The sequence below is a fragment of the Cucumis sativus genome, chromosome 3, assembly GCF_000004075.3.
Source record: "Cucumis sativus cultivar 9930 chromosome 3, Cucumber_9930_V3, whole genome shotgun sequence".
Lineage (NCBI taxonomy): Eukaryota > Viridiplantae > Streptophyta > Magnoliopsida > Cucurbitales > Cucurbitaceae > Cucumis > Cucumis sativus.
The window spans coordinates 5,923,606-5,935,253 of record NC_026657.2 but is presented as its reverse complement, the minus strand read 5'-3'; the positions used below and the strand labels follow the sequence as shown (position 1 = coordinate 5,935,253).

General features: G+C 32.6%; 1 protein-coding gene across 1 annotated transcript; it reads left to right on the top strand.

The window, feature by feature from the left end:
• Positions 1 to 420: 420 nt before the first annotated feature.
• LOC101211867 (methionine S-methyltransferase) lies at positions 421 to 8,482 on the top strand. The gene is made up of 12 exons (XM_004133690.3): positions 421 to 807; positions 1,841 to 2,034; positions 2,249 to 2,455; positions 2,595 to 2,690; positions 3,278 to 3,466; positions 3,546 to 3,734; positions 3,820 to 4,056; positions 4,722 to 4,856; positions 5,054 to 5,371; positions 5,561 to 5,740; positions 6,273 to 7,244; positions 7,879 to 8,482. The coding sequence occupies exons 1-12, from the start codon at positions 570 to 572 to the stop codon at positions 8,176 to 8,178; spliced, it is 3,255 nt and encodes a 1,084-aa protein (XP_004133738.1). The 5' UTR covers positions 421 to 569; the 3' UTR covers positions 8,179 to 8,482.
• The last annotated feature ends 3,166 nt before the right edge of the window (positions 8,483 to 11,648 follow it).

Sequence of the window (11,648 nt, the reverse complement as noted above, 5' to 3'; positions counted from 1 at the left end):
TTATTTAATTTTATTAAATCTTATAATGTAAATTGCTAGAAAATTTGGAATACATTGAAATATGTTGATTTTTGGAAAAAAATTATTTTAAAAATATCCACAATATGTCATTGATATACCCGAATATTATTCAAGAAATGTCTCCAAAATTTCTCAATATATCAATCAATATTTATTGAAAAGTGTGCGAATAATATCCATGAAACAATATGTTGGTGATATTTTTTATATATGAATGATATTTCTCGATTTGGAGATATAATTTTATATGTTCGGGTATCAAGATAGATATGAATAGTAGTCGATCTTATTATTGTTTTTGAAAAAAGTTTTGTAATTTAAAATAATTTCCTAATCCCAAAGAAAACGTTTTTTTGTGTAATCCTATATAAAGTAATAATGATGTTGGAAAAATTACTCAGTCCAAGGCGATAGATCTCTACAGAAGTGAGGACCCGGGAACATTAACGAAACGGCCCTTCTTCTTCGTTCTTATTTGTTTCCTTCATTTTCAAGTTAAGCTTAAACCTTCCTTCTATCTTTTCTCTCTCCAACTCCCATTCTCCTCCATGGCCTCCGTTTTGGACTCTGTTGATAGTTTCTTAGCCCTCTGTCAGCAGTCCGGCGATGCTGCTTACGCCGCCCTCCGTTCCCTTCTCGACCGTCTTGAGGATCCTGCTACCAGAGTCCGAGCTCGTGTTTTCCTCGCCGATGTCCAGAGGCGTTTTCCTACTAAGGATGATTGCGACCGCTGCTTCTCCTCCTACCATTTCCGGATCGAGGATATTTTTCTCGACCAATACGAAGGTTATTCACTCACACACCTTCTCTTTACTTATTTGTTTTTGTTTTGTTTTGTTTTGTTTTGGACTGATGTCTGCGATTGCATGAGTTTTGTATTGTTATTGCGAGTAATGACAACGCGAGAGTCGGAATGCGCTTCTCTTGAATTTTGCTGCTGTGGATAATTTAGCAGTCGGCTGTATGAATGAATTGTACCTACTGAAGAAGAATTCTATTTTTGGTTTTTGATTTTTTCTTCTTCTTCTTCTTACAAGTCCAAACATTGTGGACTGTTTCCATAAATATATGTGCCTTTTCTTTTTCTGGATAAACAGTAATGTGTAGATTCAATTCCAGGATTTCCTCTATCTTTTGTTTTATTTTACTTTTGAATTGCGAGTTTGACTGCTCTGCATGCAACCAAAAACCGAAATTTTATGGCATGCGAATTATACCCGAACTACGAAAGCATCTGCCAAGTTTATATGGCAGCTGGCGAATTCTAGATCGCGGTAGCTACTGTATGTTCAAGACAATTGTCAATGCATACTCCGCTTATTCCCGCTAGGATATGTAGTCATTACATAAATAATGGTTAACGTGATCGGTCTGCAGCAGTTCGCTATTAACTCTTTTTTTTTTCTTCCTTCATTATGTTTGTCACGTTGTTTGGCTGCATGTCCGGAGGATCTACTATTACTTTTAATGGATCTCGGACTTCTTTCTTCTCCGCCCCCCATCTCCGGACGCATTCAAATTTCCGAATTCTTATGGCTCGTCAGTCGTTCTTTTAATTGTCTGTTACCATACTTCTTCATGTAACTCGTTTTTTAGGAGCTTGATCTTATATTCTTCTCAATATAGTTATCACTGGAATGAGCATATGACTGACATCTTTTATTCAATATTCCAGTGATGGTGGTTGGTTTTATTCCATGCAAGTTTATAGCTCCAATTGCCTGCCTTTTCTTTTCTTTTTTTTATTTCTTTTTTTTTTCATGTTGTCACATTTTTTTGAAAAGAAAACTTCCTTAAAACCATTTTCTGGAAACCTCAGGATACAGGGGTAGGAAGAAATTGACGTCAATGGTAATCCCTAGCATTTTCGTCCCAGAAGATTGGTCATTTACTTTCTTTGAGGGATTGAATAGGCATCCAGCTTCCATCTTTAAGGATCGAACAGTGGCGGAACTTGGTTGTGGGAATGGGTGGATATCTATCGCCATTGCTGATAAATGGTTACCTTTGAAGGTTTGCCTTCTTTCCATTATTTACTCCTTCTAACGGGAAGTGAAAAATCTTATGTCTTGAACTTTTCATTCCCTGTATGCTTTCCTATCTGTATGTTGACAAAAAAGTGTACATTAACGGCTATAAGCCTATGGGTGCTGCTCCCTGCTGAAAGTGGTGTCACTAATACAAAATTTTGGCTTATGAAATTCGTGTCTCGAGTTAACATTTGTAGGTCTATGGCCTCGACATCAACCCTCGAGCAGTAAAGGTTTCTTGGATAAATCTGTATTTAAATGCATTGGATGAGAAGGGCCAACCAATTTTTGATGGTGAGAAGAAAACCCTTTTGGATAGAGTAGAGTTCCATGAATCTGATCTACTGGCCTATTGTAGAGACAATGATATCCAACTTGAGCGAATTGTTGGATGCATACCTCAGGTACAACCTCTTTATAGAACTTCAAGTGATGCTAGGTTGAGAAACTTTGAATGTAAGGGAAATTTACACGATTGGTTATGGAATTATAAAAATAATATTAAAATAAATTATGGAACTTTCAATTGGTTGCCTCTTGCAGATTCTTAACCCAAATCCAGATGCTATGTCCAGGATGATAACAGAAAATGCAAGTGAGGAATTTTTGTACTCGTTGAGTAACTATTGTGCACTTCAGGTAATTTAAAAATGGTAATCGAGTCATAGAGTTCATAATCATCTTATGAAAATATTAAACCTTAACTGGAGCATCATTTATCTGTTTTCTGCCTATTATCTATCTGTATTTTATTTAATCTATATCATTTCAGCTGAAGAGGAGTTCTAGATAAGAATCTGAAAAGTTCTTTGTTTTGATAAAAGAAACTTATCAGTCTCTTCTACACTTTCTTTATGTCCCAAAACATATTAGTGGTCAATTGTTAAGGAATAATGGAAGACCTTTGGATCATTGGTTAAATTCACAACATTTATCCTGTTCTACAGTCTTTATGCTTGCAAAATCCTCACGAAAAACTTCTCACTGTATGATTGCTATTTTCTTTATCATTTGAAACCTTGCTTTAATAGGTACATTTATGGTACCAGATTTATCAATTGCTCATTTAAAGACCATAATTTATTCACATCTGTCCATTTTTCTTAATCCCATCTATATTATAACTACATTTATCATTCTGCCTTGCTGATGTGTTAAGTTTCTTTGGTGGTAAACATTGTCCAATAGTCTCTATTGTTTCTCACTTGAACTATCTTTTAATGCAGGGCTTTGTCGAAGATCAGTTTGGTTTAGGTCTGATTGCTAGGGCAGTAGAGGAAGGAATAAGTGTTATCAAACCCATGGGGATTATGATCTTCAATATGGGAGGTCGTCCAGGACAAGGTGTTTGTAAGCGATTATTTGAACGGCGTGGTTTCCGCATTACCAAGCTTTGGCAAACAAAAATTCTTCAGGTAAGTAAATCTTTTTCATTGGAGATAAATTTATGATTTGTCTATTCGTCTAAGTTATATTCATATATTGTATTTACAGGCGGCTGACACTGACATCTCTGCCTTGGTTGAAATTGAGAAGAACAGTCCACATCGTTTTGAGTTTTTTATGGGACTTTCAGGGGATCAACCTATTTGTGCTCGAACAGCCTGGGCATATGGGAAGGCTGGTGGTCGCATCTCTCATGCATTATCAGTTTATAGCTGTCAACTCCTTCAGCCAAATCAGGTTCCGTGTACTGAACAGAGTTTTAAAATAGAATATATAAGAATATGGGACAAATCTTAAATATAAAATCTCAATGAACTGACAGGTTAAGACAATATTTGATTTTCTTAAGAGTGGATTCCAAGAAATCAGCAGTTCATTAGATTTATCATTTCAAGATGATTCCGTTGCTGATGAGAAGATTCCATTTCTAGCTTATCTTGCCAGTATATTGAAAGACAGTGCATATTTTCCATATGAGCCACCAGCTGGGAGCTTGCGTTTCCGAAACCTTATTGCTGGATTTATGAAAACATACCACCATGTACCAGTCAGTGCTGGAGTAAGATCACTTACTTGTTATTATCCACTTTTGAAGTTCTAACTTATATTGTTATTTTTTCTTATAAGCGATGAAATAATCACGTATACTTCTTGAATCATACCTGTAAAGTGCTTAACAAATCTTAAATATACACTTTTTACATATTTTGTCATATTCTTTATGCAACATATATACCTGTAATGAAATTAGGGAATATAACTGTAATGAAATTAGGGAATTGAATAGCTGCTGTAAAATCTATAAACTCTGTTTTGAAGTTTTTTCTCCAAGTGATTTGGACTATTTGTCATCAATTGGTTATTTAAGGCAGGGAATGGATGATGAACAATGCTCACTTTATGCAGTGGTCTTTATCATGCATGCTTAAAATTATTCAGTATTCACTGCATAGAATTAAGTGTCAAACTGGTGACAATTATGTCACTCAACCTTTGTGTTGCCAGTCTTTCTTCTATGCATGTCAGATAAATTTTGAGCAAGTTTTTTCATTTTTCTGTTACAGCCATATAGATTTGTTCAACTCTATTCCAGTCTTTCAATTTGTAGTTCTGCTCATCAACTAATGGACACAAACACTGTGTATCTCTTTATTTGTGCTTAACCATGCAAGTAGTTTTATGTAACCTGCATCTCTGACTAGTCTGTTGCCATTTCTTGTGAAGAATGTTGTGATCTTTCCATCAAGGGCTGTGGCCATCGAGAATGCTCTTCGCTTGTTCTCCCCTCGCCTTGCCATTGTGGACGAACATCTAACCCGGCACCTACCAAGGCAATGGTTAACTTCACTCAATATTGATGTAAGTGCATCTTTGTACACTATAGTGCACTTCAATCTCTTTTTTCTTAAATACAAGCAGTTTATTTCTTAGAATCAATTCTCTGAACTACTCTATTGCTGTGCCATCAAAGGTGATCAATATATATTAATTAAGACTTAAAGAGCATGAGTTGGCAATGCAATATGCCTGGGATAATTTGTATGCATGTTTTGCAGACCGGAGTTAATGGTGCTGGAGACGATGTACTTACGGTTATTGAGGCCCCAAGCCAGTCAGATTTGATGATGGAGCTGATAAAGAAACTGAAACCTCAGGTGGTGGTGACTGGGATGGCTCATTTTGAAGCTGTTACTAGTTCTGCTTTTGTGCACCTTTTGGATGTTACCAGAGAAATAGGTTCCCGACTTTTCTTAGACATATCTGACAATTTTGAACTTTCCAGTCTTCCAAGTTCCAATGGAGTCCTAAAGTATCTAGCAGGAAATTCTCTTCCTTCTCATGCAGCTATTGTGTGCGGCTTGGTGAAAAATCAGGTACTTCTTTTTTAGCTAGCAGATATCAGTTGTTTCCTTCAATCAAATCATAACTGGAGGGGCTTACTCCTTTGATGTAAATGCTATCAAATTGCAGAGCTGCTAAATTTAATCTCGTGGGAAGTAATTATATTACTTAGTCATGTACTTATCCGCTGCTTAATTATGACTGTTTGATACGCTTTCCAGGTATATACAGATTTAGAAGTGGCTTTTGTAATTTCTGAAGAAGAAGCCATTTTTAAGGCCTTGTCCAAAACTGTAGAATTGTTAGAAGGGAAAACTGCCCCCATAAGTCAATATTACTATGGCTGCCTTTTTCACGAGCTACTTGCTTTTCAGCTAGCTGACCGCCATCTACCTGCACAGGTATATAAACCTTATTTTTCTTCTCCTATGAAATATGTTCATTATATGATGCAGGTCTAACAACACAGAAACTGTATCAATCTGCTTTACTGAGTAAATTTTAAGTTTTAATTAGCTTTTCTGCATTACAGCACAATGTCATTGACCCGTTCGTTTCCTAAGGAGTATGTTGGGTGGGTTGTGTATTGTGTATTGGGACATGCTTGCATTTAGAGTATATTTTGGTGGTTACCTCTTATAAAAACATTCAAGTATGACGATGTTGACAACAGAAATTTGTAAAATGTTTGTTTCCCATGTTGCACTGTCACAACCAAGTTGGATAATGAATTTGTTCAGTCAGTCACATATAGGCCATTTGACATGGGAGAACACAGAAGTGTTTACTACTGACATTTTTTCTCACAGTTTTTACTTTAATTTTTTTTTTAAAAATATTATTTGCTTCTAAATTTGGAGTTGAGTGTCATTGTATTGTTTGTTATGTAATGTTTACCCTTAGTTTTAATTGATTCATCATTCATGTCCTCAGAGAGAATGTGACAAAAGTGCAAGCTCAAGAGAGATAATTGGGTTTTCCAGTTCTGCCATCTCAGTTCTCAATAATGCTGAGCTGTCGATTGATCAGACAGATAATTCTTCCCTGATTCATATGGATGTTGATGAGATTTTCTTGCCTACACCAATTTCAGTCAAAGCTGCTATTTTTGAAAGTTTTTCAAGACAGAACATGTCTGAGTCAGAAATAGATGTCACAACTAGCGTCAAGCAATTTGTCAAAAGCAATTATGGGTTCCCAATCGAAAACAATTCAGACTTCATATATGCTGATAGTGCACTGACATTGTTTAATAAGATGGTTCTCTGTTGCATCCAAGAAGGTGGAACAATATGTTTTCCAGTTGGGACCAATGGTAACTATGTTCACAGTGCCAAATTTTTGAAGGCAAAAGTTGTAAACATACCTACCAGATCTGAAGACGGATTCAAGTTAACAGAGAATGCACTTAATCAAGTACTCAATAATGTGAAAAACGCATGGGTATACATATCTGGACCAACAATTAACCCAACTGGTCTGATTTATGACCAGAAAGAAATAGAGAATTTATTAACTGCTTGTTCTAAATTTGGGGCTAGGGTCATCATTGATACTTCATTTTCAGGATTGGAATTTGATTATGAGAGTTGGAGTGGCTGGAATCTGGAAGGGGTTCTATCGAGGCTTTGCCAATCTAACAATCCATCGTTTTCTGTATGTCTGCTTGGAGGACTATCACCAATGATGCTAACAGATGCCCTCAAATTTGGTTTCCTGGTTTTGAACCAACCGCCTTTGATTGAATTGTTCCATAGCTTCTCAGGATTAAGTAGACCTCATAGCACAGTGAAATATGCTATAAAGAAGTTGCTAGGACTAAGAGTGAGGAAATCAGGAGACATGTGGGATGCTGTAACCAGACAGATTAAGGACCTGAGAAGTAGATCCAAGCGTCTGAAAGAGGTAATCATAATTTTTTTAACAAATTATATGAAATATTTCTTAAATTTAAAGGTTGGTTTCAATTATGACCCAAGATTTTGAAAAGTTTCATTTTACCACGGAACTTTAAAATTCAATCTAAAACATATTTTAAACTTTTACTTGATAGTTCAAGTCTAAGAACTAGAAGCCATACATAATACTATTTACAACTATATACAAGATTAGTATCTTTGTTACTGCTTATTTCATCTTAGAGTTCAAGAGTATTACGTATGATTTAGCCTAAATTTTTTGTTATATTGCTTTCCATGAACTAGTCCTATAGTTTTTCTGCGTTTGCTTTTCAGTAGTAGATCAGAAAGAAAAACTACTGACTACAATAACAAAGAAGAAATTTGCTTATAATTTCTTGCTTCTACTTATAGTTGCTTCATTTTACTAAAGATCATTTAATTTTTTTTGTAAACGCGTGAGAGTGATTTTGAAATGCTTTAAATCATTTTTGTTTGGTTCAAAATCAAATTAATGTTTAATGATACACTTTTAAACACAACTTTTGCTCTACTTAAATTAAAATGACAAAAGTGATCAGAATTACTTCTAAACATGTCGTAAGTTGCTGACTACTATTCTCTCACCCCCACTGAGACAGACACTTGAGAGCTGTGGATGGGATGTGATTGAGTGCCATGCCGGTGTCTCCGTAGTAGCCAAGCCCACACTTTATATGAGCAAGACAGTCCGAGTGAAAAACGCCATTGATTACGAAGTAAAACTTAACGACTCAAATATCAGAGAAGCAATTCTGAAGGCCACTGGTTTATGCATCAACAGCAGCTTATGGACAGGAATCCCTGGGTACTGCCGGTTCACAATTGCATTGGAGGAAAGTGAGTTTCAAAAGGCTCTGGATTGCATTGCCGACTTCAAAAGAATTGCGTGCTCCTCGTAGGTGCTTCCTCTTTTTTCTTTTCTTTTCTTTTCTTTTCTTTTTTCAATTGCGTTCTCATATTTCTTCCATTCTCTAGTTGGTCCTTTCCTTCGAGTTGATTGACATTAAAAAAGGTATTTAATTATGATGCTGAAATCCTTGATATTCAATGAAAGGCCCTCTTCTTATTCTCCGCTTCTAGAATTCTATAACTGTAGTTAGTATCTTTGTTGGTGCCTTGAATTTTATCGCCTTTTCTTTTCCTCTCTCTAATGTAAATACCATTCCTCAAAACTTTCCAAATATTTGAATTTCATCCTTTTAGTCAATCTACTTTCTTTGGTGGGTGAAAGTCATTTTGTTTGGATAAGTGATTTCTAAATTATACTCTGCCACTCTTAATCACTACAAACTCCAAAATTACTTTCTAGTAAATAAATAGAGAAAAAAAATAAAAGAAAAAGAAAATAACCTTCTTGGTTTCTTTGTGTTGCATAATTTTGTCCTCGCCCCCTAATTTTTGGCTGGCTAGTCATCTTTTAATCAACTTTTGCAAAATGAATGTATGTTTTGTTTCCCATAGACTTGGCCTCAAACTTCTCAATCAAATGTGTTTTTCCACAAGTAAATAGTTAAATAAAGTTCACAACTATCATTGTTTGATGGGTGGTCAGGAAGAATAACAACTTATGACTTTTACTCTGGAAAATAACAAAATATAAAAATTAGAAAAATAAATAAATGAAATAATTCCTCGAACCAATATGTAAAATAAATACAATTGTTCACCTAAACCTTATGTACATTGTAATTGAAATAACATATATTCTACATAAAAATTTCTACCTAAAATCATAAAGATTATAAAAGTTGTCAACTAAAAACATAAATATTAGAAAAGTTGTCATTAATTAATTGGAAAGCTCAAAATTTAAAATCTCTTCATCATTTTTTTTCTTGGATTTTGGCCACTTACTTCAAGTTTGAAAACCATTTGAAACCATCAATTCATCAAAGAATTCAAAATGGGAGCATGGTTGATATTATAATATAGATAAAATCATGAAATTATACCATAGAATTCAAAACTTATATACATCTTAGCAAGATACTAAGATACGCATCGGTGAGTTGAGTTCGTTCACTCAAATTGGTGAGTTTTTCAAGTTCTTCGTACATTTGAGATTCATTTGAGCTTTTTCTCCACTCTCATTTGCAAAAAAAAAAAAAAAAAAAAAAAAAAACGTTGTGTTTGTCTATAGTCGGCTACCCCTCTCTCAATCACTTTTCTTTTTCCTAATAAATCTTAAAAGATGAAGATTCAAATAATGGTAAAAAAAATGTGCATAATTAAATTATAAAATTTTAATTCAAATTATTATTAAAAATATATATTAGGTATTATTTAATAAATGATTTAAAATCAGACAAAGTTAAAAATATCGTATATAATAAATGGTTTAAAATATAACGAATTCAAATTAGTGATTGTCAATGGTTTAAAATATAACAAATTCAAATTAGTGATTGCCATTATTTTAGGTATTAGATTGAGGAATGATTGAAAATCCCTCAATTTTTTAGGGAAAATATTTATTAAATTTAAGTTTTATGAAATAAATAAATAAATATCAATTAATTCAATTTAAATACTAAAAACCCAAAAATTGGTTATGAATTATAGACCTATATTTAGGATATATTGGAAAAATCTTGTCAATCCAAAAATAATAATAAATTAGTTAATATTTTTCAAAACCGATTACAGTTTGCAAATACATTGTATTTGTGACTATATGATATTTGGTCTCACTATTTGTATCATGCAAATACATTGTAGATGTAAAACACGTATTATCCTACATAAAAAGGTATAAACACGTATTAAACTTCTTGATTTAGATATGCATAGGAAGAATGGTTGGAAATAAAACGTCACAAACAAAATAAAACGTCTAATTAAAATAAATATAAATATTAACGTAATTAAAATGTACAAGGTGAAAAAATAATTATTTTTTTATGAAAAATACCGAATTAGTGATTGTCATTATTTTAGGAATTAGATTTCATAATATTTAAATTCAAAATATTATGAAATCTAATGAATAAATGTTGAAAATCTTTTAACAATTTTTTAGAGAAAATCTTTATTAAACATTTTATGAATTAAATATATAAATGTTAATTAGTTTGCTTTAAATACTAAAAATAAAAAAAAAATTATAAATTATAAGCATATATTTAGGAGATATTTGAAAAATCTTGTCAAACTCGAAAATATCATAGTTAATATTTTCCAAAACTGATTGTAGTTTGCAAATACACTATATGTGATATTTGACCTCATTATTTGCATGTAAATATACTGTATCTGTCAAACACGTATTATCCTACATAAATTGTATAAATGGGTTTAAAAAATAAAAAAATTATGATACATTGTGTGTAGGTTGTTGTGTATTTACTTCATTCTTCAAATACGATGTATTTTTTATCGACCCATAATCAACAACCACAACAAAATCATTGTTAGAGAATTTCGACATAATCAACATAAGCCAATAAACCTTTTGTTTTCAACAATCCGAATAAGGTTTGAACTATTGCATCCATCCCAATAAAGTAATAAAGTGTAATGCGACACACGAAAAGATTTAAAGATGAAAAAGTCTATCTTGAATGCATTGTAAGAATACTTGAAATAAATATGAGCATAAAACAAATACATCAATCACACACTAGTCAATATATTTTAAACCACTTTTATCAAAAATATCTAAATAAAAAGAGTTTTTCTTTTTTTAAAAATAATTTTTCTTAAGTCAATCCAAGTAAGTCTTAAGTTTTCTAGTTAAAGTGACTAACGAAACAAATGAAAAATGTTACTAAACTAAAAATAAATCATTGTATATATGTGATATATAATTACAATTTTTACTATATTATCAATATATTAATATTTGATTTATACACGAGATCACAATAGATAGATTATCAAATTTCACTTTGAAAAAAATATAACAAAATAAATAAAATCTTCTAAACAAAAGATTTAGTTTTAAATAAAGACTATAAAAGAGATAATTAAAGAAAATTATCTAATAATAATAGTTATAAAAAAACTCTAGAAGAAAAGAAAATAGAAGAATGAAAAAATATGTACGTAATTAAATCAAACACATATATGGAATCACTCAGAAAAAAAAGTTTTTCCAAAATTCATTTTTATTAATTTTTCAAGGTTTGTAGCCGTTGCAAAAGTAGTGGTCAAAAGTTCATCAACAAAGTTTCTAGATTGATGAATTTTCTATATTGAATTAGAAAAAAAATGTAATTCATGGACTTGAATAGTGTTTACTATTCAATCCAATGGAAAAAAGTGTAGGAAGCCTTGGTGAAGACCGCGGTTGCCAATTTTAAGACGATTGGATGATTATTGATCATTGACCATCACTACGTTAATAGACATGAGATCAATACTTAACAAT

Coding starts and splice junctions, on each gene's coding strand:
- LOC101211867 (XM_004133690.3), top strand. CDS start 570: ATGGCCTCCGTTTTGGACTCTGTTGATAGTTTCTTAGCCCTCTGTCAG. Junction 3,467..3,545: donor GGCAAACAAAAATTCTTCAG/GTAAGTAAATCT, acceptor TTGTATTTACAG/GCGGCTGACACTGACATCTC. Junction 5,741..6,272: donor ACCGCCATCTACCTGCACAG/GTATATAAACCT, acceptor TCATGTCCTCAG/AGAGAATGTGACAAAAGTGC.